This window comes from Cnephaeus nilssonii, assembly GCF_951640355.1.
Source record: "Cnephaeus nilssonii genome assembly, chromosome: 7".
Lineage (NCBI taxonomy): Eukaryota > Metazoa > Chordata > Mammalia > Chiroptera > Vespertilionidae > Cnephaeus > Cnephaeus nilssonii.
In genome coordinates this window covers 37,056,015-37,082,802 of record NC_137078.1, presented here as the reverse complement: position 1 = coordinate 37,082,802, position 26,788 = coordinate 37,056,015, and the positions used below count along the sequence as shown (strand labels likewise).

The following is a 26,788-nucleotide window of genomic DNA, read 5'->3' as shown; positions in this document are numbered from 1 at the left end:
CAAGGTGCCTGAGTCCCCATGTGGAGATGTGGTGAGCATGTCCAGACGCCACAGGCCAGGGCTCAGCATAGGCCTCTAGGCTACCCAGTGGCACCCCACAGAAACCAGGCAGGCAGTATACTCTCTCCTGGCCAGCCTCATAGGCCGGTCCCTGCATGAACCCAAGGGGAGCTCGACTGGCCCCTGTGATCCCAGTGGCTGTGGCCCAGCTTACCCAGAAGAGGCCATGTGGGTGTGGGGCAGACTCCTCATGGGTTCCTGGCACCTTAGCACAGGGGTCTTCCCCAGCGCACGAGCCCTGGAATCCCAGGGCAAAGTAGCAGGGGGAATGAAAGTGAGCTTGGCAGACACCCTGTATTCTCACCACACTTCTGTCCCTGTCACCTCTGCCCCCAGGTAGCCAGCAAAAGGTTGCAGCCCCCCACCTGGGCACCACAGGGGGTAGGTCACTGCCACCCTCCCCCAGTTCCCTGTCCCAGCCCAGGTCCCAGCTCCAATCCGGTGATCAGGGCCCAGGTGATCAGTTGGGGCCAGGCCCCCCTCCCATCTCCCTCAGTGCATAGGAGCTGGGCAGCAGCCCCACCCCCAGCTGCCACTGCTGGTCACCGTCTGTGGGGTCATTGGTGGGGTGATTGGGCCCACTCGCACCTGCCTTGGCCTGGCACTGCCTGCTCACCTGCTCCACCATCCCACCGTGGTCCTGCTCTTGTCTGGGCCCATTTGGGTCAGCAGCACCTCCACTGCCACCCGCTGCCAGGGCTGAATCGCCGATGCCTGTCATGTTCCATGCCACTTCCTGGTGGGCAGCACATGTTATAGTGAGCAGGTCGAACTCCTGGTCTCCAGGTCGAATGACCACCCAAGGGGACAATTTGCATATTAGGCTTTTATTATATAGGATAATAAAGCAAACACCCGCATCTGAAAGCCAAACCTTGCCACCCACCCCCAGAAACTTTTTCGTCCCCCCTCCCAATCATAACCCTTTTTCATCCTCCACCCCAAGAGCACCATCTTATGAATCTAATTTTGCCTGTTTGTTTTTTTGTTTGTTTATTTCAATGTTATTAACTTTTTGAAAAATCTTTATTATTGAAAGTATTAAATCGGTCTTCCTTTTCCCCCCTGTTTATTTGTTAATGACAGATTTTCTAAAAGGTATGAGGTGATATCTCACTGTGATTTTAATTAGAATTTCTCTGATGATTAGTGATGTTGAGAATTTTTTCATATGTCTATTACCCATCTGTTTGTCCTCTTTGGAAAAAGTCTATTTGGGTCCTTAGTCCATTGTTTGTTTTTTGGTGTTGAGTTGTATAATTCTTTATAGATTTTGGATATTAACCCATTTTCAGACGTATCATTGGCAAATATGTGTTTTCTTTGCTTAATCATTTTAAACATCATAATTTCACTGTGAGACAAAGGTGGTGGCTTCATTGCTGGCTAATTGTCATGGGAGAGAAGTTTGAGAAATCCAGAGCACATAGACTGTCCAGGTCCTAGAAGAGAAGAAGGAAGTGGTTCAGATGGTGTCCTTATGCTCTTTCTGCCTCAGTCAGTGTCTTCTACACTAGATCCTAACACTGTGCCTTTTATTTTGAAAACCTGGAAAGCAGTTAATATAGTAAGGAAATGGTAACTGAGGCCCTGCTGGAAGGCAGCTCATATATTCACCCTTATTTTTCGAACACCTGGTGTTACAGGGTTCACTTTGTGGTGGGGGCAAATACATGATGATAAACATCAAGTAGTAAAGGAGAGAGCTGTAAATGGGTCATTTCAATTTTACAATTATATTAAAGTGCTATGGTAAAAGGGACATCATAGCACAATGTTAGCCCAAGGGAGACACTTTATCCATTCTCAGAAAGTCAGGAAATAAGAAATGGTAGGAGGTAAAGAGGCTTGTAAACATAGGGTATGGGGCAAGGAAGCCTGGGTATTTAAGGAAGACTGTGTCTTGTTTTCAAATGCCCAGTGTTATGAAAACACATACAGCGTGTGAAATTACAACCAGTTTGTTCATTCTGAGCACAAGAGTCTTAAGCCCTACACAGCTAAAATAATTCCTGAAAGTCTGTGTTGATCTTAAAAATTTATTTTCTTCTAATTGCTCATCTTTATAAATTTGAAGTAAGAATTTGGAGACCATTCCAGTCAACATCCCAGTAGACTTTATATCTGAAAATAAATTAGTGACTAGAATTTCAAGGCTTTATTGAGAGATAAAAAAAAAAAAAAAGATTAAGATGAACATTTATAGTTTTTGTTTTCTGCTGTAATAAATAGAGTCTTCCTGTTGAACTGACTTATGGTATTTCAATAAATACTATTTATCCTGTCATGGGAACGTTGTCAATCAGGTATTTTTATTTCAGTTTCATCTAATAATTGCATTTATTTATGTTTGAATCAATAATAATTTATACAAGATGTAACAGACACAAAATATACAGTGTAAGGTTCTTTATCTTCTCCCATCTTACCTCAACTCTGAACACCCATTCCTGTTGTGTATAATATAGAGGTTTATTTCATATTTTTCCAAAGATAGATAATAATATATTCACATATTCATTATGTTCTAAATTTAGTCATAGCAATTATACACACTTTCTGCAACTTTATTTTCACTTATGATGAATCTTGGGGATTTCCAATATTAGGACAATGAGAGCATCCTTTCTGATTTTCGTGACTGTAGATTATTCCTCTGTGAGTACATCTCAAAATTTACCTGACCAATATCTGACAGAGGGCATTAAAAGTTGTTTCCAGACCTTTTGAATTGTGATAGTCCACCAACAATTATACTACTACATATGATATTTTCAACTTGGGTAAAAATGTCTAAGATAAATTCTTAAATGTAAACTTGCTTAATCAACATTATTTGCAAAATTTAAAATTTTGATGTGTATTTGCATCAATTTGCCCTCTCACTGGAAAATATGAGAAATTTCCAGTTTCCTAAAATTCACAACAACCTTTTGTCCTATCAAAACTCTACTTTCTGGACCATCTAAAAGGTGACACAGTTACCTCCTAGTTTTACTTTGCCTATCTTTTAATCTAAAGCTATATATGTTTATTCTTTTCTTACATGTTTGTCTATTTAGGAATGTGGTCGTTGCTCTTTGCTTGCCAGATTCGTAAGAGCTCATTATAGTTTAAGAAGTGATCTCCATTACTAATACAGATTGCCAATGTCTTCATCTAACCACTTGTCCGTTTGCTTTACTGAAACCTTTTTCTATGATTAAATCATTATCTTCTAACTTGTTTTCCATATTTTATTTTTCCTCACCCAAGGATATTTTTTTCATTAAATTTCAGTGAAAGTGGAAGAGAGAGGGAAATACAGAGAGAATCACCGATGTGGGAGAAACACATTGATTGGTTGCCTCCTGCATGAGCCCTGGCCAGGGCCCAGGCCTGGGAGGAACCTGCAACCTAGTATGTGCCCTTAGCAGGAATTGAACCTGGGACCCTTCAGTTGGCAGGCTGATGCTGTATCCACTGAGCCAAACCAGCTAGGGCTGTTTTCCATTCTTTAAATGTTTTAATTCAATCAAAATAAAGCGGGTGTTTTGAATATCAGACTGTGACATTTGTTTAAATCAGTGTTATTAAACTTTTCTTAAATGAAACTATAATTTTACACATGTTTTCAAAATACTCCAGTCTTAAGCTATTAAAACATAAAAAGCTTGTCCAAACATTTGGAGAGCATTTCAGTCGACATCCCAGTACACTTTATATCTGAAAATAAATAAGTGACTAGAATTTCAAGGCCTTATTGAGGATACTTACAAAAAATTCTTTTATAGGATACTTAGGAAAAATTCTCACCAGATTTCATAAAGGAGCTTAATCATCTTTGATGAGCGCAAGTAGTGCTGCAATTACTGCAGGGTTTGGCAGGTTTGAGAACATTGAAGAGTTGTTTCCATGTTTTTCAATATTTTTTGTTAGTTTATTTACTTGTTTGTTTATTTTTTCCAACATCTTTATATTTTGTTTATTTGTTTATTTTTAAAGTGAGAGAGAGGGAGAGAGAGAGACAGAGAAACATCATTTGTGGTTCTACTCATTTATGCATTAATTGGTTGATTCTTGTATGTGCCCTAACTGGGGATCAAACCTGCAACCTTGGCCTTTCAGGATGGCACTCTAACCAATTGAGCAACCCAACCAAGTCCTCACACATCCCTTTAAATTCTTTAGTGGGTAGTTCTTCTTGGGTCTGTAAAAAGGAGAGCGTTCCCTTTGGAAAATCCTCAAGTATCAGCACTTTGTATTTAACAATGCCAGAAACTAAGCACATGTTTTATTTCTCTACTAACTTACACTCTCTTTGATGAGTCTGTCAATATTTCCAAATGTTTGGACAAGTGAAGTGAGAATATTTATAATTTATACCTTCCTTACCATCTCACTGGGATGGGGATGGGTTGGGGCTAGGTTAGGCCTGACAACTACCCTAGGAATTTGCTATAGCCCTAAGGATGCTACTTATAACTAGATGGCGTTTATTTATAACTAGAGGCCCAGTGCATGAATTTGTGCCTGGGTGGGGTCCTTTGGCCTGGCTGGTGATCAGGGCCAATCGGGGCCAGCCAGCTGGTGGGAGGGCCACAGGAGGTTGGCTGTGGGTCAGTGCATGTCATAGCGACCAGTCGTTCAATCATTCAGTCATAATGGTTGCTTAGGCTTTTATATATAGATAGATTATTTATTAGTTCCGATTAAGTAGGATGACAACACATGTAACAATTAATGAGAACTCCTGACTCTAGAGAACACTGGTTATCAAACTCCAGGTTGGGACAAAGAATGCATTGTGCTCTAGTTTTATAGAATGAAGCAGACTGATCTGGAAACTAATGCAGCAAATTTTAGGGCTTTCATTATTCCATATTTCATATCATGTACAATTTGATACTTTCAGGACAGATGGATCTATATCAGGTCTTTTTGGTGGGTGCATCAAACATCCTATGAACTAAAGTCCCATTCACTTGAGGCCATAGTGAGGCCCTATAATCACTACAAAGCCAGTCCAGTAGCCTGGGGCATGACAATTGTACCCTCCAAGCTCTAATACCACACAAGGTGCCCAGTCTCAAAGATGTAAGGCATTAGAATGATCCCATTAACTTGAGATTTCACTGAATCATTTGCCTTTGCATTTCCTTGCGTGTTTATGACTTCAGTTAAAGTTTTGCCCTATCCCTTCATGAGGAGTCAGGTTGGTGTCCTTTAGGTTTTGCCCACACCCCACCCAGACTTACCTCCATATTTTGCTTCAGCATTCTTTCCTGATTTCTCAGTTGCCTTTCTATTGCTGTCTTTATCTTCTTCAACTGGACGAAGATTTCCTGAGAGATTTTTTCTTGATCCTCCATTTTTTGTGTCTGTGTTACCAGCTGCTGTTCATTTTCCACTGCCTGCTTCTTGGCCTGCTCAGCTGTTTCACAATGTTTTCCAAGAGGGAAGAAAATAATAGATATACCTAGCTATACCTTTCAGAGGTAAGAAACTGAAGTGACTTTATAAAGGCAGGGAGGAATCTCTGTATATTATTACTAAAAATACCAGCAAAACATATTTCAGAATGTGATGAAAAGGCACTGATTGTCTCAGTGAGCATCGTTATTTATTTATTTATTTATTTATTTATTTATTTATTTATTCATTTTTAATGCTCATCTGAGGACATGCTTCCATTTATTTTAATGAGAGAGAGGAAGGGAAATGGAGAGAGGGGAAGAGAGAAAGACAGAAAGAGACAGAGAAAGAGAGAGAGAGGTGCATTAAAGGGCACTGCAGGAACCTCCCCTCTCGTCTGTGTAGAGAGCCCTCCCCTATACCTGCTAGAGCCTTCTCGTAAGCACTGATGGCTTTGTCAGCCTGGAAAATGGATTCCTTTGTTGCAGCTTGTGACTGCAGGAAGCTCTGGAGGACCTCCTTTGCCTAAGGAAACAAGAAAGAACAAGGACTCTTCTTGCTGGGAAGTCATCTATAATAATAAAAGCATAATATGATAATTAGACCCAACGCCCTTCCTGGATGACATTCCAGACAAAGCCGGGGTTATGAGAAAAGCCTCGGTCCCAGGTGCCATATGGAAGCCAGTGCTGGCAGCCAGGTAATGGAAGGCCTAATCTTCCATGGATTTCGTGCATCAGGCCTCTGTTTGTTCAATAAAACTGCAAATTTGACTCTATAAATTCTTCATCCTTCTTAGGATCCCACAGTGGTTTCTTTCCTTTCAGAGCCACAATAAAAAATCCAACATTTTTAGTTAAAATAAAACCCCGTTTGGCAACCTCTTTCCTAGCTCTCCAGTTGTTTGTCCTAAAGATGCCAGGCATCCACCTTCCACTCCCCATCCCCCATTACAGACAACCAGGTTAATGCGCAATCCTACAAACACTCTTCCTCCATTGTTTGTAATATCTGCACATTCTGTTTCTTCTGACTGGTTGTTCATTTACCCTTTCTTCACTCAGATATAATTCATTGATACCAAAATTTGTAGTTTCTACCTGCTCTTTCAGGAAGCTTTGATGAAATTTTTCTGAGATTTGAATGGCTGCCAGTTACACAGACCTGCCCTACCATATGATCCTGAAGATTAAGTTGATAATCCATACTTAAGAATATCCTATCTAATAAAGATGGCATATGCAAATTGACCATCACTCTGTGACAAAGATGGCGGTGCCCAAAGCCAATAAGGAGCTAATATGCAAATTGATGCGACAAATATGGCTGCAGCTGGGCCGGGTTACTTGCGTTGTCACCATGGTGGGGGGTGGAGGGAGCTACAGGAGGGCGGCAGGTCTGGAGAGAAGGAGTAAGGCAGCTACGATCCGAGCAAAGGCCTGGGACCAGGTTCCAGAGGGAAGCTGTTGCCAGCGGCCAGGGGAAGGAAGGCCTATTCTTGCATGAATCTTTATGCATCAGGCCTCTAGTACTTAATAATATACTTGGTTTAGTAACTGTGTTCTCAATATATATATCATCCATCATCCTCATCATTATCATTACCATCATCATTTTCATCATTGTCAACATCACTATTTGTGTATACCTATTTGATAACCATTATCCCACCAGATTCAATTGACTATATTTCTTTTCTTAGGTAAGGTCATAAACTTCTTGAGAATAGTGTTACTTTAATTATGTATCTATTGTACATACCACAAAATAATTACGTTGTTTCCTAAATAAAAGGCATATTCTCTTCAATCTAAATTCCTGACAGTAAATTTCATATTTGGGGAAACATATTTTTGGTTTATTTAAAAGTATTTGACTAATGTACAGATATCGTAACACTTTGCTATTTATTCATAAATGGTCCTATGCCCTTAGATTTCTCAAAAGAATCAACAAAGACCCTTTGACACCCATCTGCTGTTCTTATCCCCTCTTTTTATTCCTCACCTTCACTCCTTTCCTGGGTACCAGGTTATAGGAATGTTCAATCTTGTCCATTTCTTTTACGTAGAGATTGTATCCTCCTGGCACAGAGAAAGTTCCTCTCAAAGTGTTCTCCAACAGTGGCTCTGAAAGCTGTTTAAGTTGAGCCTGGCAATATTTGGCAGATGCCTTTTCATTCTGCAGCAAGAAATCTTCCTTCTTTTTCTCCATGGTGCCCTGCCACAGAAATGTGGAGAAATCCAAAGGAAAGAGGCTCTTAGAAAAGAAGGGAAGGTCCAACTGTGATCCTCTTGGAAGAAGCTGTCTGATGACATCAGAGTAGTCTGGGGCATGGAAAAATAGACCAGGATCAGGAAACTCATTTTAGTCCCAGGTTAGACCAATTCTTGGTTTGACCTGGAAAAAGTTCCTTAATTCCCATGGGTTCAGCCTCAACACTTGTGAAATGATAGGATTGGCAGAGAACTCCAAGATCCCTGTATTTTTAAAATTTGGGATATAACATTATATTTGTTTCAGGTGTATAACATTATGATTCTATACTATTTGTATAGATTGCTAAATGATCACCACAATATCTAGCAAACATTGGAAACCTTACACAGTCACAAGAATTGTTTTTTCTTTGCTGAGAATTTTTAAGTTAGACTACTGTCAAATTTCAAATATGAAATCCAGAATTATCAAGGTTCCTTTATCAGTCATAAGATTAACCATGGTCCATCCATCGACAATGGACAATGGGAAGTGTAATATGACTGGAAGTAAACTTTCCTTTGCAAACTTGGATTGCTCTGGGTAAACATATACACACAGTAAATCAACTGCCCGCTAATTCCTCAAAAATTATTTCAATAAGTGTTTAATTGTGCAAAAATATAGGAACAGAAATCATTTTGCTGTACTTGAAAAATTACAATCCTGTTGGTTTTCTTCTGTATGAAGTGACAGTTTTGTAACTAGTATAATTGTCAATGACAGATTCAAAGACAAGGTGAAGGTGCTTAAGTTAGGCAGAATTACATTGTCCTCAAGAATTCTTTCCCTTGGTTCCCACACACTGCAGTTTCTAGGCCTGTGAATATGATAAATATTAATCTTGTGATTGGATTTTTATATGGCACTGGCTGACATATAAAGAGATGGAGATTGCTCAAGTGTGCATACCTAAACACATAGCTTTTTTTAAAAAAAACCATATTTTATTGATTTCAGAGAGGAAAAGAGAAGGAGAGAGAGATAGAACCATCAATGATGAGACTGAATCATTGGTCAGCTTCCTCCTCCACACCCCACACTAGGGTTCGAGTCCACAACCAGGGCATGTTCCCTGATCAGGAATTGAACTGTGACCTTTAGGTTCACAGGTCCATGATCAAATACTGAATTACACCAGCTGGGAAACACATGAGCTTTTTAAGGGTAGTTTTCTCCAGATGGTAGCAGAGAGGTAGTCAAAGAAATTAGAAAAAGGATGAATAGTAAACTACATAGGCCAAACACTCACATGAGTTCAAATGTCTTTTACAATGGGAAACACATGAACTATGGGTCAAAAGGGGATATCTAGGCATCAGTCTGGAAGAACAGGTATTAGGAAGGATATATGCTAAGAGATATCACCACAAGATTCTTCAGGAACTCCTGGTTGTCATCCTTGAAGGAGTTCTCCATGAAGATTGCAATGGCTTCCTTCTCACAGGCTGCATGCTGGGACAGCAGCTCCTGCAGGGTGTCTGTGGGGAAGTTTACTCTCTGGGCCATCTGCTCGCTGTAGTGGTCGGCTGCCTTCTGCACAGCCACTGAATTCTCATGCTCAGCCAGGGTTATCATTGCATTTTCTAAACAAGGCACTGCTCCACTGTTGATGGCATCCACATAGGCCTTTGCCAGAGTCCCCAGCCCTGAATGACACAAGATATTCAGAAAATGGGTTAGAAGTTCTCACCCACTGTTTCACAAGCTTTAGATCATCATTCTAAAAATTACAAAAATTTTATTGAAATGAAAATTTCTGAAAAAATCCTAAGTATATCACACACATTGAACTGCAGAGAAACATGCTGTAACAAAGGAGACTCACGATTTCCAGTGACAATGATTCTCCCTCTGAGGGTCTTGGGTTTTGCATGTGCAAAGATATACTGACAGAAATTTTTGGATTGCTCCTGGAAACTGCATTCTATTTGATTTTCTGACACTTCCTCCATATGAAGTAATAATTTTTTATCAATTGTAGGCCGGTCAAAGACAAAGCATTTTCGCCTTGGAAAGAACATCCTGATATTCTCTCTAGGCATGTTGGACTTCTGGATTTGGGGATCCTTGCCTGTAGAAAAGAAAAAAGAGCACTGATTGGTGAGACAGTCTTTAGGAAAAGACATTGATGATTTTCATTTCAAAGGGTCTGCATCATTGTAACTCTGGGTGCTTGCATATCTCCTTTTATTTCCTAATGCAAATCAATCTAATGCTAATCTCACTAAAACATAGATTTTTTTTTTATCCAGAGCCAAGAATAAAAGTAGTACTTCTGAGGAAGAAGGAGAAGTATTCATTCCATGTGAAGAAACTTACTAATTCTTCCACGGTGTCCAATGCTTGAATATTTATTAGATATTTTTGAATGATAGATTATTCCCCAAAGTTGTCAGAAATACATTTGGTATTATAGTCCTATTGTCAGAAATATAATATGGCTCTAAAGTAAAGACAAATATTTCTTGGTAGATATATGAACATTTATGATATTGTTAGGAAAAACACCATGTGGAGGACAGACAATCCTGAGAATGATAAAGAACAATTTCTGAAAATCAGAGTGAAAAATACATACAATATAAATATATTCTAAGACTTTTGAGAAGTTATGATCAAAGAGAAAGATTAACCTAATCCCACTTGAAGATCTCACTTGTTCTCTATATTGGATTATATTGGATGTGACAAAGTCACAAAGAATAATGCTGGGAATATATCAGCTGTTCAATAAATTATTTTAGAATGAATAAATGAATGATGAAATAAGCAAGAATGGACATTCCGCCAGGTACCACCCATTTTTCTATCTGCTAAATGTACCCTGAGTAATGGATTTATTATATTAACATGATAACAAGCTATAGAATGAAGAGAGTGATGTTATAAGAACATAAAGAATTTGACAGCCTTACTGGAATGATATTTAAAGGACTTTAGGGGAAATCATCCTAGCTAATAAAAGAATAATATGCAAATTGACTGTACCTCTGCTGCCCCCATAAGCCACACCCACCAGCCAATCAGGAGCTAATATGCAAATAAACCCAACCAAGATGACTGCAGCCACAGAGAGCAGGGGGAGGCTTGGGTTTCCCCGGCAATGGAGGAAGCCAAGCTTTCTTCCTGCCCTTGCTGGCCCAGGCCTCCACTCAATGCTACAAAGTTGCAATAATAGAAGATAAATAAATCCCAACAAAAATGATGGCAGCCACAGAGCTGGAGGGAGCAGGAGGCTTGAGTTGCCCATGGAGATGGAGGAATCCAAGCTTTCCACCTGTCTTGGCCTGCCTTGGTCTCCACTCCAGGCTACAAAGTTTCAATTATAGAAGATAAATAAATCCCAACAAAAATGGCTGTGGCCACGGAGCGAGCAGGAGGCTTGGCTCTGCTCCACCTACAAAGTTTCAAGTATAGAAGATTAATAAATCCCAGATACCAGGGCCTCCGCTTGAATCACCAGGGGCCCTGGCCGGCCTGCAAACCACCACAGGCTCCTAGCCCAGGCCACTCCTGAGCCAAGGGAACCCCCACACTGATCTGGGACACCCTTCAGGGCAAACCAGCTGGCCCCCACCCATGCACCAGGCCTCTATAAAAGAATAATCTAATAAAAAAAATAAAAGAATAATATGCAAATTGGCCGTCACTCCAACACACAAGATGGCTGCCCCCATGTGGTCAAAGATGACTGTCCACATGTGGACACAAGATGGCCATCACAAGATGACTAGCAGGGGAGGGCATTTGGGAGGGACCAGGCCTGCAAGGGAGGGCAATTGGGGGCGATCAAGCCTGCAGGAGAGGGCAGTTAGGGGTGACCAGGCTGGCAGGGGAGCAGTTAGGCATCAATCAGGCTGGCAGGGGAGTGGTTAGGGCGTGATCAGGCTGGAAGGCAGAAGCAGTTAGGGGATTTCAGGAAGGCAGTCAGGCGAGCAGTTGGGAGCCAGCAGTCCTATATTGTGAGAGGGATGTCCGACTGCCTGGTTAGGCCCGATCCCACTGGTATTGGGCCTAAACGGGCAGTCGGACATCCCTTGAGGGGTCCCAGATTGGAGAGGGTGTAGGCTGGGCTGAAGGACACCTGCCCCCCAGCCCCCGTGCACGAATTTTGTGCACCGGGCCTCTAGTGTAGACTATAAAAATAGACTACATGAAATATATTATCCAAATGAGTCATCCTCTCTAATAAAATGGTAATATGCAAATTAACCATCACTCCGCTACATAAGCCACGCCCACCAGCCAAGCCAGGCCCACCAGCCAATCAGGGTGAGTATGCAAATTAACCCCAATCCAAGATGGCTACAGCCACAGTGAGCAAGGTTTCCCAGGTAACAGAGCAAGCCAAGCTTTCCATAGCCCTTGCAGGTCTAAGCCTCCACTCAAGCTACAAAGTTTCAATTATAGAAGGTAAACAAATTCAAACAAAGGGCGGCAGAATGGAGCTTGAGAGAGCAGGCCAGGGTTGCCGGCGGCAACAGGGGAAGCAAAGCTTTCCTCACACCCTGGCCGGGCTCACCTGCTTAAGGCTACAAAGTTTCAATTGTAGAAGGTGAATTAACTGCCAAAGAAATGGCTGCCGCCCCAGAGGGAGCAGCAGGCTTGGCTCCGCTCCAGGCTACAAAGTTTCAATTGTAGAAAGAAAATAAATTCCAGATACCAGGGCCTCCACTTGGATTGCCAACCACCACAGGCCCCTCACTCAGGCCACCCCATGCCCCAAGGGAACCCCACCCTGATCCGGGACACCCTTCAGGGCAAACCAGCTGGCCCCCACCCATGCACCAGGCCTCTATCCTATCTAATAAAAGAGTAATATGCAGATTGACCATCACTCCAACACACAATATGTCTGCCCCCATGTGGTCAAAGATCCTGCCCCCATGTGTACACAAGATGGCCACCACAAGATGGCCAGCAGGAGAGGGCAGTTGGGAGGCACCCGGCCTGCAAGGGAGGGCAGTTGAGAGGGACCAGGCTTGCAAGGGAGGGCAGTTGGAGGTGATCAACCCTGCAGGAGAGGGCAGTTAGGGGTGACCAGGCTGGCAGAGGAGGGAAGTTGGGGGCAAACAGGCTGGCAGGGGAGCAGTTAAGCATCAACCAGGCTGGCAGCGGAGTGGTTAGGGGGTGATCAGGCTGGCAGGCAGAAGCGGTTAGGGGCAATCAGGAAGGCAGGCAGGCAAGCAGTTGGGAGCCAGCAGTCCTGGATTGTGAGAGGGATGTCCGACTGCCCGTTTAGGCCCGATCCTGGTGGGATCGGGCCTAAACGGGCAGTCGGACATCCCTCCAGGAGTCCCAGATTGGAGAGGGTACAGGCTGGGCTGAGGGACAACCCCCCGCCGTGCACGAATTTCATGCACCGGGCTTCTAGTTTGATATATTTGTGATCCTGTGTTAACTGTCATTCATAGTGATAGACATTTTTCTCCAAATAGAAGCAGAAGAGCACTAAACTTAATTATTACAAAAGTATTTGAACATTAGGAAGACTTAGCTACTGGCTATTATATTCAATTTTCTTTTCATGATGCCAAGTTTCCTAAAATGTGTGGTCCTACACTGGATTCTCCATTTTCTCAATCAGCCTAACATTTGGTCACTGGAGTCATTTTACTATTAATAACAACTGAAGCCGCAACCACCTGTAATAGCCATATCACCTTTAGCACGGGCCACAATGCAATTAAAAAATAAATATTGACTTAGAAGTGCTGAATGAAAGGGCTCAATTGATCCCACCTCCTAATGAACCCTCTACCACCCAGACCATCCTCTGATACCTGGAACCAACTCCAAGGCATTCTCCAGGTACTGATCTTCAGTAATGGTACATCCATCTAACATCAGCTCCAGCATGAAATCCCGTATCACCCAAACAAAGTCTGGAAAGAAACTTGCAAACTCGGTTGAGTCATCTTCTTTACCAGAGCTGGGAGAGGACTTTGTCCTGATTAGCTTTGTTAGTTCAGTCACATAGCTGGGATCTCAGTTAAGGATTGAGAAGTGCTCCAAGTCAAAATTTCCAGATCTCACCCAGAAACAATTATTATGAACATTCCTATTCACCTGTGTCCCTTTCTCCTCAAACATCATTATGATATGAGGAACAAATAACAAAAACAGTAACAAAATTGTCTTAATTTCATTCCCATAGACTCCATGACACATGGAGGTCTGGTTCCTGGAAGGATACTGCAGCTGCTCCAGGGCCTGGTGGTTGATGGTGCTCATGCTGTTGTAGACAAACATGCTGCTCAGAAGCACGGCCAGGGCAAAGATCCAGGAGTCATTTTTTGAGTCGCCCTAGAAAGTGCATTACAGCAGGGTATTGGGTATTTACTCTTCAATCATCCATTCAGTTGTTCATGCACTAGGTCAGCTCTGCTATAACTGAACAGTAGGGCAAATAGCATACACTGTGATGACAGTACTAAATTTAAACCTCATTTTTGAGTATTCACATTGACCCCCCTCAAGGTCTGAGTTCTTTAGCAATTAAAAGGAATAAATTACAATGTAAATGTATATCAAATGTTTAAAACAGTCCCAAGAACATGGAAGTATGCAATGATACGTGATTAGTGATTTATTTGACACTTTCTCTTGACCCTGAGCTTATTGGTGACACAAATGCTACTCAATTAATTCACCAAATTCTCATTGTGCATCTAAAAAATGCCAGATACCACATTTAGTTTTGTGGACATAAAGTTTCATAGGGAAATCTCTGACCTCCAGAGATGACATGCTGGAGGTGCAAATATACATGGCAACATGTAAATGCACCCAAGGTGACCAACTCTGCCAGGCGTGCAACCCAATGTTATAACATAAAAGACAAAGGGGGAATGAAAAATCCAGAACATTTATTCTGTGATTTCAGGTCAAGAAGGGATTATGTCTGAATGAGATACAATCCCATTACTTGAAAGTAGCAGGGCTTTTCTTTAAAGAACAGACAGAATGTGGAATTGTGGAGAGAAGGAGACCATGTAGAAGCCAATCAGAATTGTCAGAAGGTGTCTTCACACAAAGATACTGCAAGTTTATTTTATTTTATTAAAGTAGTGGTTATGTTTGTGGTAGAAATAGATAATGAGGCCAAACATAACAAACACACTCAGGGTAAATCATGAGTGACTATGCAATAGAATTGAATACTGCTAAAAACCTTAGAGTTGTAAGGACAGCAAGTACTTCTGCTGCTATCAGTTGACAGTTATGTTTTGGCTCCTTTTCAAATGTAATCAGCTAAAAAGAAGTAGGTTTAGTAAACTACAATCTGTTAGCAGTCAGTTACCATCCTGTGCTTATATTGAGGTGATTATTGAGTACTTTAAACCTAAATTATGCTCAGTGAAATAAGCCAGTCAGAGAAAGAAAAGTATCATATGATTTCACTCATATGTGAAATCTAATGAACATAATAAACCAACAAGCAAGATAGAGGCAGACTCATAGAGAGAAGGCTGACAACTGTTGGAAGTGGGTGAGGGGATGGGGGGTAGAGGTGGAGGTATTGAGAAAAAAGGAAAAAAAGAAAGATTTCATGGACAGGGCAACAGTGTGGTGACTGCTGGGTAGAGGTGGGAGAAGTTGGGGGAGGGAACAGTGGGGATAAATGGTGATGGATAGAGACTTGACTTTGGGTGGTAAATACAATTTAGTGTACAGATAATGTGCTGTAGAACTGTGCATGTGAAACCTGTATAAATTTGTTAACCAGTGTAACCCCAATAAATTCAATGAAAAGTTAATATTAAAATTCAGAATATCTAAATTCCTGCCTGCCCCTACTCCTTTTTGGGTAATGGAAGCCAAAGATCCACCCTCTTACTTTTAAATTAAACTCTGGCTAATATAAATAAGGTCACAAGATTGACTGCAACTAATACAGTGAAGACAAAATACCTAATATTATCTCATTTATAATGCTTTTGGTGGGTCTAGCTCATGAATTTATAGAAGTCAGGGAGGAATACATCTGTAAAGCCCTGAGACTTGGACTAAAACCTTAATTAATGTGTATTATGTAGCTGAAGTGTATCTGGAGATCATTTAAATACCAGGAGCCCAGTGCTCAATTGGAAAACACGTGGTGCTGCCCGCCCTCAAATCGCCAGTCCAGCCCTGCCTCCCCCTCTGGCCCTGCATCCCTCTCTGGCCCTTGATGCAGCCACAGCCGCTGCTGATCAGGCCCTCCCCTAGTGCAGGCTCAGGGAGGCCCCTGCCGCCCTGCCCCCAACGCTGCACATGCAACCTCCTCCTGTCAGGTTGACCTGTTATGGCACGCCAGTTAATTAGCATATTTCTCTATTTTATATATACAGAGAAATGTTATTTAATGAAGCCCCATTTTTATGTTTCCTACCTTCAAGAACATCAACCTTAGTCACCTTAACTACTAGATGCATTTATTTGATAATTATAGCTTCCTCCAGGATGTTTTTCTTATCCAGAATACTGATTAAATGTGTCACTCCTTGTATCCATGATACCTGGTACTGATAACACTGCATATTTCTTATCTCCCAACTAGGCTCTGGGCCTTTTCCTCAAGCATGCATATCTGCAGTATTTAACACAAAATCCTAGAATTTAGATGTCAGTGAGTGTTTGTTATCTTATAACTTTCAGCCAAGTGTAAAAAAAAAGAAGTTATATACCTAATAAAGAAAATATTGAGTGTTCAAAAAAGATATTTAGACCTTATTATTCTTAATTGGATTTGTAGTTTATAGAAATAGATCATAGAAGTTGAATTATGGTGGCAAATTAAAATGGAAGTGGATTATTAAGAACAAAGAAGACTCTCTACTTTACCGTTTCCATATTGCCCAGTCCCTCAGTGTCCAGAAGTACCAGAGTGTGGTCTGGCTTTGAGGGGTGGGGTACACACCACATCCAGATGCCCTTGGTTTCAGACCGCACTGTGGAGCCCAGACGGAAACCTGAAAAGGAAGAGGAGAAAGCGTAACAGCGGATAGTCCAGGCTGCCCATAGGTTACATTGGTTAAAACTATGGGAATGTGAGTGCCAGGCTTGGTCTAAGCTTGCTTTCATTTCAGCAAGAACAGCCTATTCAAACTTTATACATGTTAAGGACATTCTCAAGAAACACTTTGTGTTTCCTATTCCCTCCATACTATCAATGGCTCAAGCTATGTCACATTACAGAATTATTATAAACTCTATTGACCTTTGCCGTCTTTTCTGACACTGAAGAGCTCCCTTCTCCTTCAGGTTCTGGTGGAGTTCCACCAGAGAGGTTATAAAGCCTAAGATGGTCTGCATTCCTACACAACGTGTTAGTAGTTGATTGTTTGCTTAGTAATACAGAACCCCCAGTTCTTCCAGTGAGAAAAGGTAAGTGTAATTGGAAAGTATATCTCTCAGTTATTAGAGGTAAATCCCACAAAAGAAGTTATCAACAAGGGGAGAGAGTAGTAACCTGGTCTTACTCCGGGATCTTGACTGGGCAGGAATCCTTCTTTTTTGTTGTTTTTTTTGTTATTGTTGTTGTTGTATGAGTTGGGTGGAAGTCAAAATTCAGGTGTTGTTGTTTTTCCATTTACAATTTACTTTCACCATTATTTTGTGTTAGTTGTACAGCATAGTCATTAGATAATCATATACTTTGCAAAGTGTTGCCACTGATATTTCAAGGACTCACCTAGCACTCTACACAGGTGTGTTATATGTTGATTATACCTAGGTGTGTTAAAATATTTTGAGGATTGGGACTTCCTCAGCAATGAGACATAACCTCATTATTGCCTGATGTTATCATGAGTAGAATTAAAAGCCTGGGGGTGGAAGTTCTCAAATGACATCTATCTCTCTTAGGGTACTCAAACCTTTATTCCTTAAAAAAGGCCTATCCCAAGAGACATATAAAAATATGCTCAATGTGACTAATCATCTGAGAGATGCAAATCAAAAGAACAATGAGGTACCATCTCACACCTGCCAGAACTAATGGCCCGGTGCATGAAATTTGTGCACATTAAAAGGGAATTAATTAGAGGAAATATTTTAATATTGCTATTTGTCCTTTCTCTATAATAAAAATGTCAGAGATGAAAGAAAATTCATAAAACGTATATGGAAATCTTCCTCCTGTCAGAATCTTGAGCATACCGCAGGACCCAGAGTCAAGTCCCTGCCCACCCATACATGCCTCAAAATCACACAAGACCCAGACCTAGACGGCCCCACCCCCATCAAGCCCCACTGGGGGGGAGGGAGTGGTGCAGCTTCAGGTCCCTAGGCCTCGGGCAACGGGCATGGCCCAAGGTCCCCCGGCCTGGCACCGAGGCTGGGGGTGAGCCTTGAGGTCCCCTGTCAAGTCCCACTGGGTGAGAGGGCACAGCCTGAGATTTCCCATCAAACCCTGCTGGGCGAGGGGCATTGCCTCAGGTCCCCTGTCAAGCCCCACCAGGCGGGAGGTGCAGCCTCAAGTCCCTGCTGATTGTTCGTTAAGGCTCATTCAGGAACTCAGCCTCCACTGTGGGCGCAGCCATCTTGTATTATGGCAGTGATGGGCAACCTTTTGAGCTTGGTGTGTCAAACTTCGCCAAAAAACTGAGCATAACTCGGGTAGTGTGTCACTTTGAGGAAAAAACATTATTTCACAAATGTTTCATCCTCAGGAGCAGCAAATGTTTCATTCTCGGCATGCGGCCGCCTCAGCGGCCACGTGTCATCAGAAATGGCTACGCGTGTCAGTGCTGACATGCGTGTCATAGGTTCGCCATCACTGTGTTATGGGATCCCCGCCACTGCTGTGGGGGCAGCCATCTTGTTATGGTGTGATGGTCAATTTGCATATTCCCTTTTTATTATATAGGATATTATATAGGATGGCTATCATCAAAAAATCAACAAACGACAAGTGCTGAAGAGGATGCAGAGAAAAAGGAGCCTTCTTGCACTGGGGGTGGGAAGGCAGACTGGTGCAGCCACTGTGGAGAACAGTATGGATTTTGCTCAATAAACTAAAAATGGAACTTTCATTTGACCCATTAATCCCACTTCTAGGAATATATCCCAAGAAAACAGAAACACCAATCAGAAAGAATATATGCACCCCTATGTTCATAGCAGCACGATTTACCTGTGCAATAGCTAAGATTTGGAAACAGCCTAAATGCCCCTCAGCAGATGAGTGGTTTAGAAAATTGTGGTACATCTACACAATGGAATACTAAGCCTTAAAAAAAAAAAGGGGTCATTACCATTTGCAAAAGCATGGATGGAACTGGAGAGCATTATGCTAGGCGAAATAAGCCAGTCAGAGAAAGATAAATATCACTCATTTGTGGAATATAATGAACAACATAAACTGATGAACAAAAATAGAACCAGAGTCATAGAAACATCGAACAGACTGCCCAACCTATGAGGAAAGGCTGGGGGTGAGGAGGTAAGAGATCAATCAAAGAACTTGTCTGCATGCATATGAGCATAACCAATGGACACAGACAGGGGTGTGGGTGAGGGCATGTGCTGGGGTATGGGGGTGGCCAGGGAGAGGTCAGTGGGGGAATGAGGAGATTTTTGTAATACTTTAAACAATAAAGAATATATATTAATAAAAGAGTAACATGCTAGCCCTGACTAGTTTGGCTCAGTGGATAGAGCATCAGCCTGCAGACTGATAGGTCCCAGGTTCGATTCTGGTCAAGGGCATGCACTTTGGTTGTGGGCACATCCCCAGGGGGAGGTGTGCAGGAAGCAGCTGATTGATGTTTCTCTCTCATTGATGTTTCTAACTATCACTCTCTCTTCCTCTCCGCAAAAAAATCAATAAAATATATTTTTAAAAAGCTAAAATAAATTTTAAAAAAAAAGATTAACATGCTAACTACCGTACCTACACAACGCCCACCAACCAATCAGGAGTGAGCATTCAAATTAACCTGACAAATATAGAGGGTTAATTTGAATACACAGGCGCTGAGCAGCCAGTGGCGGGGCTGGACACTTGGGTCATTGCCATGGTGATGATGCAGGCGTTCCGCACCACCCCAGCTGCTCCGGACCTCTGGGCAGCATGGGAAGGCGGAAAGTTGGCTCCAGGGTGGAACAAAGGTGGTGCCAGCAGCCAGGGGAAGGAAGGCCCATTCTTGCACAAATCTTCATGCATCAGGCGTCTAGCTTTTTAAAAAAGCCTATGAATTAATTTAAGGTAGGCAAGGAACAGTGTCCCCCTGATGGGTGGCCCAGAAGTTCTCTACAAAAAAGACCAAGACAAAATGTTTTGTTGGAAGCAAAGGGAAAGATTGTGAAGCAAAAAGGAAAGTGGGAGAAAGGAAGAAAAGGGAGAGAAAGGGTAAGACAGAAAGAAAGAGACACAGTGAGAGGACAATGAGAGAGATTTCTAGGAATTGGTGTTCAGCATATTGAGTTTGAACCCGTATGGTGCTGAGGTAATGATACACAAAGGAAGACATTGGAAAATAAAAATGGTGTGTGGTCTTCATAGAGAGAAAGGAGTTATAGGACATGGGCATATTGCTCTAAAAATCAGAAAGAACAAAAAATGACAACCTAATAGAAAAGAAAAATGACCTCTGGAAATAGAAAATACAAAGAGTAAATAAATATGTGAAAAGATGCTCAAACTTATTTGTAATGAGGCAAATAATATATAGCTATACAGTCACCAGATCACAAAATTTTAAGTCTTTTACAACATTTTTATGAGGATGTGGAGAATTCTCAATTACTGCTAATAAACATATATTGCATATAAAGTTTGAAAAGTTGTTTGAAAGTATCTAGAAAGACAGACAACATATATACTCCATGACCCGGCAATATTATCTCTGGGTCTGTCACACAAGGTAGTTTGTGTACATGTGCACCAGAATACACAAATAAGATTCATGTCAGCATTATTCATAAAAGTAAAAACCTGGAAACAAAAGCAATGTTCATCAACAAAAATGGATAAATAAATGCTGGTATCTTCTCACAATAGCAATAAAGTAAGATAGTGAAAATAAATTACAGATACATATGACAAACTAGATAAAACAAATAATTTTTTGAGGAAAAGAAGCAAGATTCCAAAGAATATATAAATGGACTTCTCTTTATATAATATTTAAGCTATTCTTACAAATGTATAAACATCTTGTAAAACCACTTTTACAAAGGAAGAGTGAAAGCATGCACCATGAAAATCAAAACATTGGTGAGCTCTAGTGACCTGTCAGAGGGTATGTCTAGGGATTTTGGGTGCTGGTGATGTTTTATTTTTGCATATGGACAGTGTTTACACAAAGGATCACTTTATGTTTATTAACTTTGTATACGTGTATGTTTTGTGCACTCTTCTGTGTTATAGTTCACATATTAGAAAAGAGTCAATAAATAAAAGATGGTATAATTTAGCAAAGTTTTACTCAGAAGTGAAGGAAAAATTGGATGGTAGTTTCATGGAGATGTGGGATATATAGGACATACTGTTGTCTGTTGTTCCTTCCATCTCTTTTGGAAAGCAGGACATGTTCAACATTATTTGTGTCCTAGTTGAAAAGGCCCTAAAGTTTAGGCAAAAGTGATGGGAGAAGAAGGAAGGGAATAATTGCTGTAGCTGAGCTCCTCAGCAAAGAGTGGATGGGATTAAGAATAATGGGTGGATCTTTGGATAAAGTTGGGGAACCCCTTATTACTGGCACAAGAGTGAGGTTTTATGGAACAATGGGGTTTAATATATTTATTTCATCAGGACAGTTAGAACTTTTCTTCAGTGGCAGGAGTTAGTCTCTTTTCTAACCTGAAGGAGATGTGATCAGCCTCTGTTATCACTGTCTTCAATCAAATGGCCCCCGCCCCAGAACAACACTCACCATGGTTCTGTCCTGCCAGGCGGTTCATCAGATAGGATTTTCCTGTCCGATACAGACCTGCAATGGCCACCACCACCACAGGCTGAGAGATCTTGTCTAGAATCTCCAGTGCTGTTGGGTTTACTGTCAGCTGATTATTCTGATTTTCCACCAGGCAGATGGGGTCCTTCATGCTGTATTCAGAGGCCATGGTGAGCTGTAACCCAGAGGAACAACTCAGTACAACAAAAGGTCCAGAAGTCATATCTAATGGTTACACAAGTCACATGCCTGTCAGCTGTCTATGAGTATGTGTACAACTTATAAGTCAGATTCCTACATTTTGTATATTTCTAAAAGATAAGTATTTAGCCTAGTGTGTCAAAGCCTGGCACAGATTCCTTATGTATATTATCATATTGGTCTTTAAATAAACCCTAATACAACCTTGCCCATGTGATGCTTAAAAGGAATAGAATAAGTAAAACAAAACTCTGATGATGGGGCCATGAGAACATTAACATATTGGGGGCAAGTAGAGGCAGAATGCGACATGCAGTTATGCGGAGTGACCAGTGAAGATACCGGGAGTTCCAGAGTGATTTGGTTTCTTATTAACTGCATATATTCTCTGAGTACCTACCATGTGCTGGGCACTGGTCTATGTGCTGGGTATCAAGGCAAACAAAATGGATACCAATTCCTGCCTCATGGATCTCTATTCTAGTGGGAGGAGATGGACAATACAGAAAGCAAATAAGCAGCATGCATTGTATATGTATTTTAGATGATGGAAAGTGCTCAGGAGAAAACAAGCAGGAACTGAGATAGGGAGCACGGGGGCTGAATTTAAATAGAGGATGGTCAGGAAAGGCCTCTCAGAAAAAGAGAGATAAATGTGCTCTGTGACCTTGAGGAGGACAAATGTAGTGAACCCTGGGAGCTGTAGCAGTTGGAGGAGGGGAGACTTTCAGAGGAAGAAGAAGAGAAAGAATGAGGCTTGCTCTCAAAATACCGTGGGACAGATCTTTATAGAACCCTGGTACAGTTATGAATGCAGGAATTCCTTTATTTAAACTAGAATGAAAACACTTTTTTTTTTTTAATTTCTGGGCTGGCAGGGAAGAGAGGCTGTAGCCAGGGTGTTTTAGGGTGCCAGAGCTGCCAGAGTGCCGTAGTTGGGAGAGGACCTACTTTACTGTTTCCATCACAGTGGGCGTTTCATGCAATCAAGGGACAGGAAGCAGTCAAAGTGCTTTGACTGTCCCTTCACTTTCTCAAAGACAATCCTACACAACATTCATGTGCTCCCATGCTCTCCTAGCTGTGTGTATTGGAAAGAATAATTTTTCTGTCTCAGTTTGTTCTTCCATAAAATGGCAACACTAAAAATTACAATCTCTTGGTCATTACCATCATTAGGAAGATGATATATATGATGACATTTATAATGCTCTTAAAATCATGTGTTGCATACTGAATCTTATGTTCGTATTGATTAAAAATTGAGTGTCTTCGAGGGCACGGAGGTAATGTTCTAAATGAAGGTGAAGATTTGTCTTTGGACTGAACAGTGACATCTCTTGATCCAGTTGTGACCACGTGAAGGACACATCTCATGAATCGGACTCAGGCAGGACAGAAGCAGCAGTAACAGCTGGGAGTTAGGACACTGAGGGGGATGAGTCCTGTGGGAGGAACCCAGAGCTGCCCTGGGATGTCGGAGCATATTCTGGAGTGGCTACCAGGGTTCAAACCCCAGGGTTCAAATCACTTGCTGTTAGTGAGACCTTGAAAAAGAAACTTACCTCTGTGAGCCTGCATTTTCTTATAAATATGATCAATAAAGCAGGAATTCCTGCCTAACTCATCACTGTATAGACTGGTAACACACAGGGTCTCCATAATTAACAGACTTTTCCAGGATTAATGTAGTGTTTAACAATGAGCAAGTTAGGCAATGTATTGAAATGTGTTAATCTGTTCAGGAAAGCTGCAAATTGCCAAGAAATAAGGTGGCTAAAATATTTTTTTTTTCAGAAAAAAACAGAAAATTTTAAACACACATTCTCCATTTCATTTCTCTGTTAGTTTGTGTGTGTGTGTGTGTGTGTGTGTGTGTTGTTGTTGTTGTTGTTGTTATTGTTTTCTTTTCTAAAGGTTATTGGGAGCAGAGGTGTGGAGTAATCATTAGTCATCTACTGCTGTGTTATAAGCAGGAGGAATTGCAGAATTTTTTTCTTGGACTGAATATTTAAAATTTTGGTAGGAATAAATGACAACAAATTTTTTTTTAAATGCAAATAAACTGAAATACCCAATCCAAAAGCTGTTAAGTTCAAATAAACAAGTAAAATGAAATAATTCTCCTGTGTGGAGTTAGATAGTTTCCAAAGTTACTCCTCAGGAGAGTCAGTCATCTGAAGTGATGGTGAAAACTACCCCAAGCCTTGACTTCTCAGCAAGTGTGACAGGATATTCTGAGATGGTTCTTGTATGGACCACACATGAGAAACAATGCCTGGTAAACAAACACTATTTGATCTTATAGTCATTTCTAACAGTTGGTGATGAATTGAATGATTTTATATCACACAGCTTTGTGCTCTTGTTGGAATATTAAGTATTGTTAAGTACAAAAATAATCAGAGTCAATTGTTCAGGATTTAAATTGTTTGTAAATTAAGGACCACCTTTTCTCTCAGTTTCTCCAGTGCTTGGAGGAGGTGGTGGTCCTGGTGCTGCTGACAGGGGACAAGATCTCAGCTGTCCTAGCTCTTCCCTGTCTCTGAGGATGGACAGAGAGATGGAGGAGGAACCAGGAGCCTCTGCAAGTGGGTGTGGTTCACTCCATCAATCCCAGGAAGGGTTTCGCCCCTTTTGGCATTTGAGGGCGGATGTGTTCCTCCTCCCCCCATGGAGTGCTGATTGTGTAGCCTTGGGAGGGTGCCAGAGGGGCAGTACATCCTGTTGACAATGTGGATGAGCGCTGTTTTTTTTCACAGAGGCCTCTCATCCAAAGGGGAGGCCTGAGCTGCAGGTAGCCGGACCCAGTACTAGCAACCTGCTGCCCCCTTACCCTCCAGTGTCAAGCCTGTGATTCCAGTGTGAGTGTTGCCTTTAGGCACCTGTTGTGGTTGATGTTAAGGAACATGGGCCTGGAAGAACAAGTCCAGGAGGGACCTACATGTGTTGGGTGCTGCAGACAGGGGACAAGTTCTCAGCTATCCTAGCTCTTCCCTCCCTCACTCCTCCTTGTCTGGCTACTCCAGATATCGACTGTTCTTTTTAAAAGTTGAAAATCATGCCAGATATTACAGCTAAGTAGTTAAGGGTCAGGTTGATTAGAACCAAATGAAACTTGAAAGGACACCCATTCTTTTGTTGTAAGAGAAGTAGGTGAGGAGTGAAGTTCATGCCAAGCCAAGGAATTCAGAGACGGAGTTTCCGGAAACCAAGACCAAAACTGCTTGAGAGAACAGAGAGGTCAGATAAACAAAACATTAGCTTTAGCGATGCACCACAGTGTGTTCTTTAAAGAGAAAATTTTTAGTAAAGTGGTGGGGCCAAATTCTACTTAAGGGGTAAGAAAGCCGTTGGCACTAAGAAATTGGATCTAGTGAACCTGGGCTATGTTTTATTGTATTTTATTTTTAAGAGTTTATTTTCAATTACAGTTGACATTCAATATCATATGAGTTTTAGCGTAGTACATAGCTGTTAGACATTTCTATAAGTTAGGAAGTGAAACACCTAATAGGTCTAGTACCCACCTGGCCGCATACATAATTATCACAATATTATTGACTACATCCCCTAGGCTGTACTTTATATCCCTGTGACTACCAATTTGTATCCTTAATCCCTTCCCCATTTTCACCAGCCCCATTCTTCTTTCCACCTGGCAACCAGAACCTGGGTTACTTCTAAACCAAGAAATCCACTCTGAAACAAAGCTTATATGTGTGTCTAAAATGTATGGTGTTTTCAAAAAAAAAAGTTCTTACCTGTATTTTCTCCTCAGTGTAGGTTGGAGTGGTTTCTGTCACTTCTCTGTCTTTCACTGGATGGTTGGGCTTTTATTCACTTGTCGGATGTCATGTGACTTCCCGGAATTTCTAAAGACCCGTTAATTAGAAGTGAAGGGTTTAGAGTAATGTAAAACTGAAAGCACTGAGTACAAAACAATGACTCAAAAAAATAAAAAAGGAACTTCTGAAAGCTAAGCAAACCAGAGGGTTCTTAGATTTCACTGATTTTCTTAACTAGTTCAGTTTGACAAAACCTCCATTCCTGGTTCCTGGTAGGTGTGGTCAACAAGATGTGGTTCCCACTTCCCTCTTTCAAGCAGGGTAAGTATGTCACTGGGAGAGGCAGGCCACCAGTATTTCTCATCCCCTCCAACACTGAGTTGAAGACACTGGAGGCTGGGGTTCCCAACCTGCACCCAGCCCCACTCATAGAGTGAAGGCTCTAGCTGATGCATAGCAGGCTGAGATTGCCTGGCCTGATCACCCTCCCTCTGGCTGACTTGTAGGAAGGAGTTTCCAAGCTGGGAGAGGCAAGTGGGGAAGACCAGAGGCTACCACCCCTGCCCAGGGGAGGAGCAGTGGCTCAGAGATATTTGTCTAGGGAAAGAGGCAGTGCATAGTCACAGAGATCTCTGAAGTACCCCTCCAAAGAACTCATTTTATTGAAACAGTGTAGGGACTTGAAGAAACTTTATTGCTAGCAAATTGACTTTAGAAAAAACACAAAAGGAGATCTTCAGGCAGGAAGCAAGTGACCTCAGATGGTAACACAAATCCATATAGAAAAACAAAGAGAACCAGTAAGGGAATTTTGTAATTATAAAAGACAGTATAAATGCAAATTTATTTATTTTTCTTCTCTTAACTGGTGTAATTATAAAAGACAGTATAAATGCAGATTTCCTCTTCTTTCTCCTCTTAACTGATTTAAGAAGCAATTGTATATAATTGTATTGCAGGGCTTATTTCACTTAAAAGTAATCTATTTAGCAAAGCAGAATAAAGGAGGTCAGTGGTTGCACAGCCTATTGAAATAAAGATATGATAGGTGAGGTTAATGTGAACTCATAGAGATACAGAGAATCAGAGATTGTAAGAAAGAAAGTTACTATAACTGTTGTGGAGCGAAAGCGAGTAAACAATCACTGGAGTCCAGACCAAATTAAAATTTAGGGAGCCTTTAATAACCGGCCGGCTGAC

General features: G+C 41.5%; 1 protein-coding gene across 2 annotated transcripts; it reads right to left on the bottom strand.

Moving 5' to 3' along the window:
* Positions 1-987: 987 nt before the first annotated feature.
* Positions 988-25,624, bottom strand: LOC307103650 (guanylate-binding protein 7-like). 2 transcript variants are annotated; one of them, XM_079778096.1, is made up of 12 exons: positions 25,565-25,624; positions 21,579-21,774; positions 16,543-16,670; positions 13,913-14,022; positions 13,500-13,696; positions 9,542-9,787; positions 9,082-9,362; positions 7,462-7,674; positions 5,877-5,979; positions 5,298-5,473; positions 3,856-4,011; positions 988-1,502 (listed from the first exon to the last, which is right to left on the bottom strand). In XM_079778096.1, exons 2-11 carry the CDS (start codon positions 21,766-21,768, stop codon positions 3,874-3,876), a joined length of 1,782 nt encoding a protein of 593 aa, XP_079634222.1. In that variant the 5' UTR covers positions 21,769-21,774; positions 25,565-25,624; the 3' UTR covers positions 988-1,502; positions 3,856-3,873. The 2 variants fall into 2 exon arrangements, with proteins under 2 accessions (XP_079634222.1, XP_079634223.1); XM_079778097.1 differs by lacking the exon at positions 3,856-4,011.
* Between the last annotated feature and the right edge of the window lie 1,164 nt (positions 25,625-26,788).

Bases quoted from the DNA above. Each gene is read 5' to 3' on its own strand.
- LOC307103650 (XM_079778096.1), bottom strand. From the start codon at position 21,768: ATGGCCTCTGAATACAGCATGAAGGACCCCATCTGCCTGGTGGAAAAT. The intron at 9,788-13,499 runs GTATCAGAGGAT...TCTTTTCTACAG, and splicing joins TGCCTTGGAGTTGGTTCCAG to GCAAGGATCCCCAAATCCAG. The intron at 7,675-9,081 runs GTGATATCTCTT...TTTCTGTGGCAG, and splicing joins AGTTCCTGAAGAATCTTGTG to GGCACCATGGAGAAAAAGAA.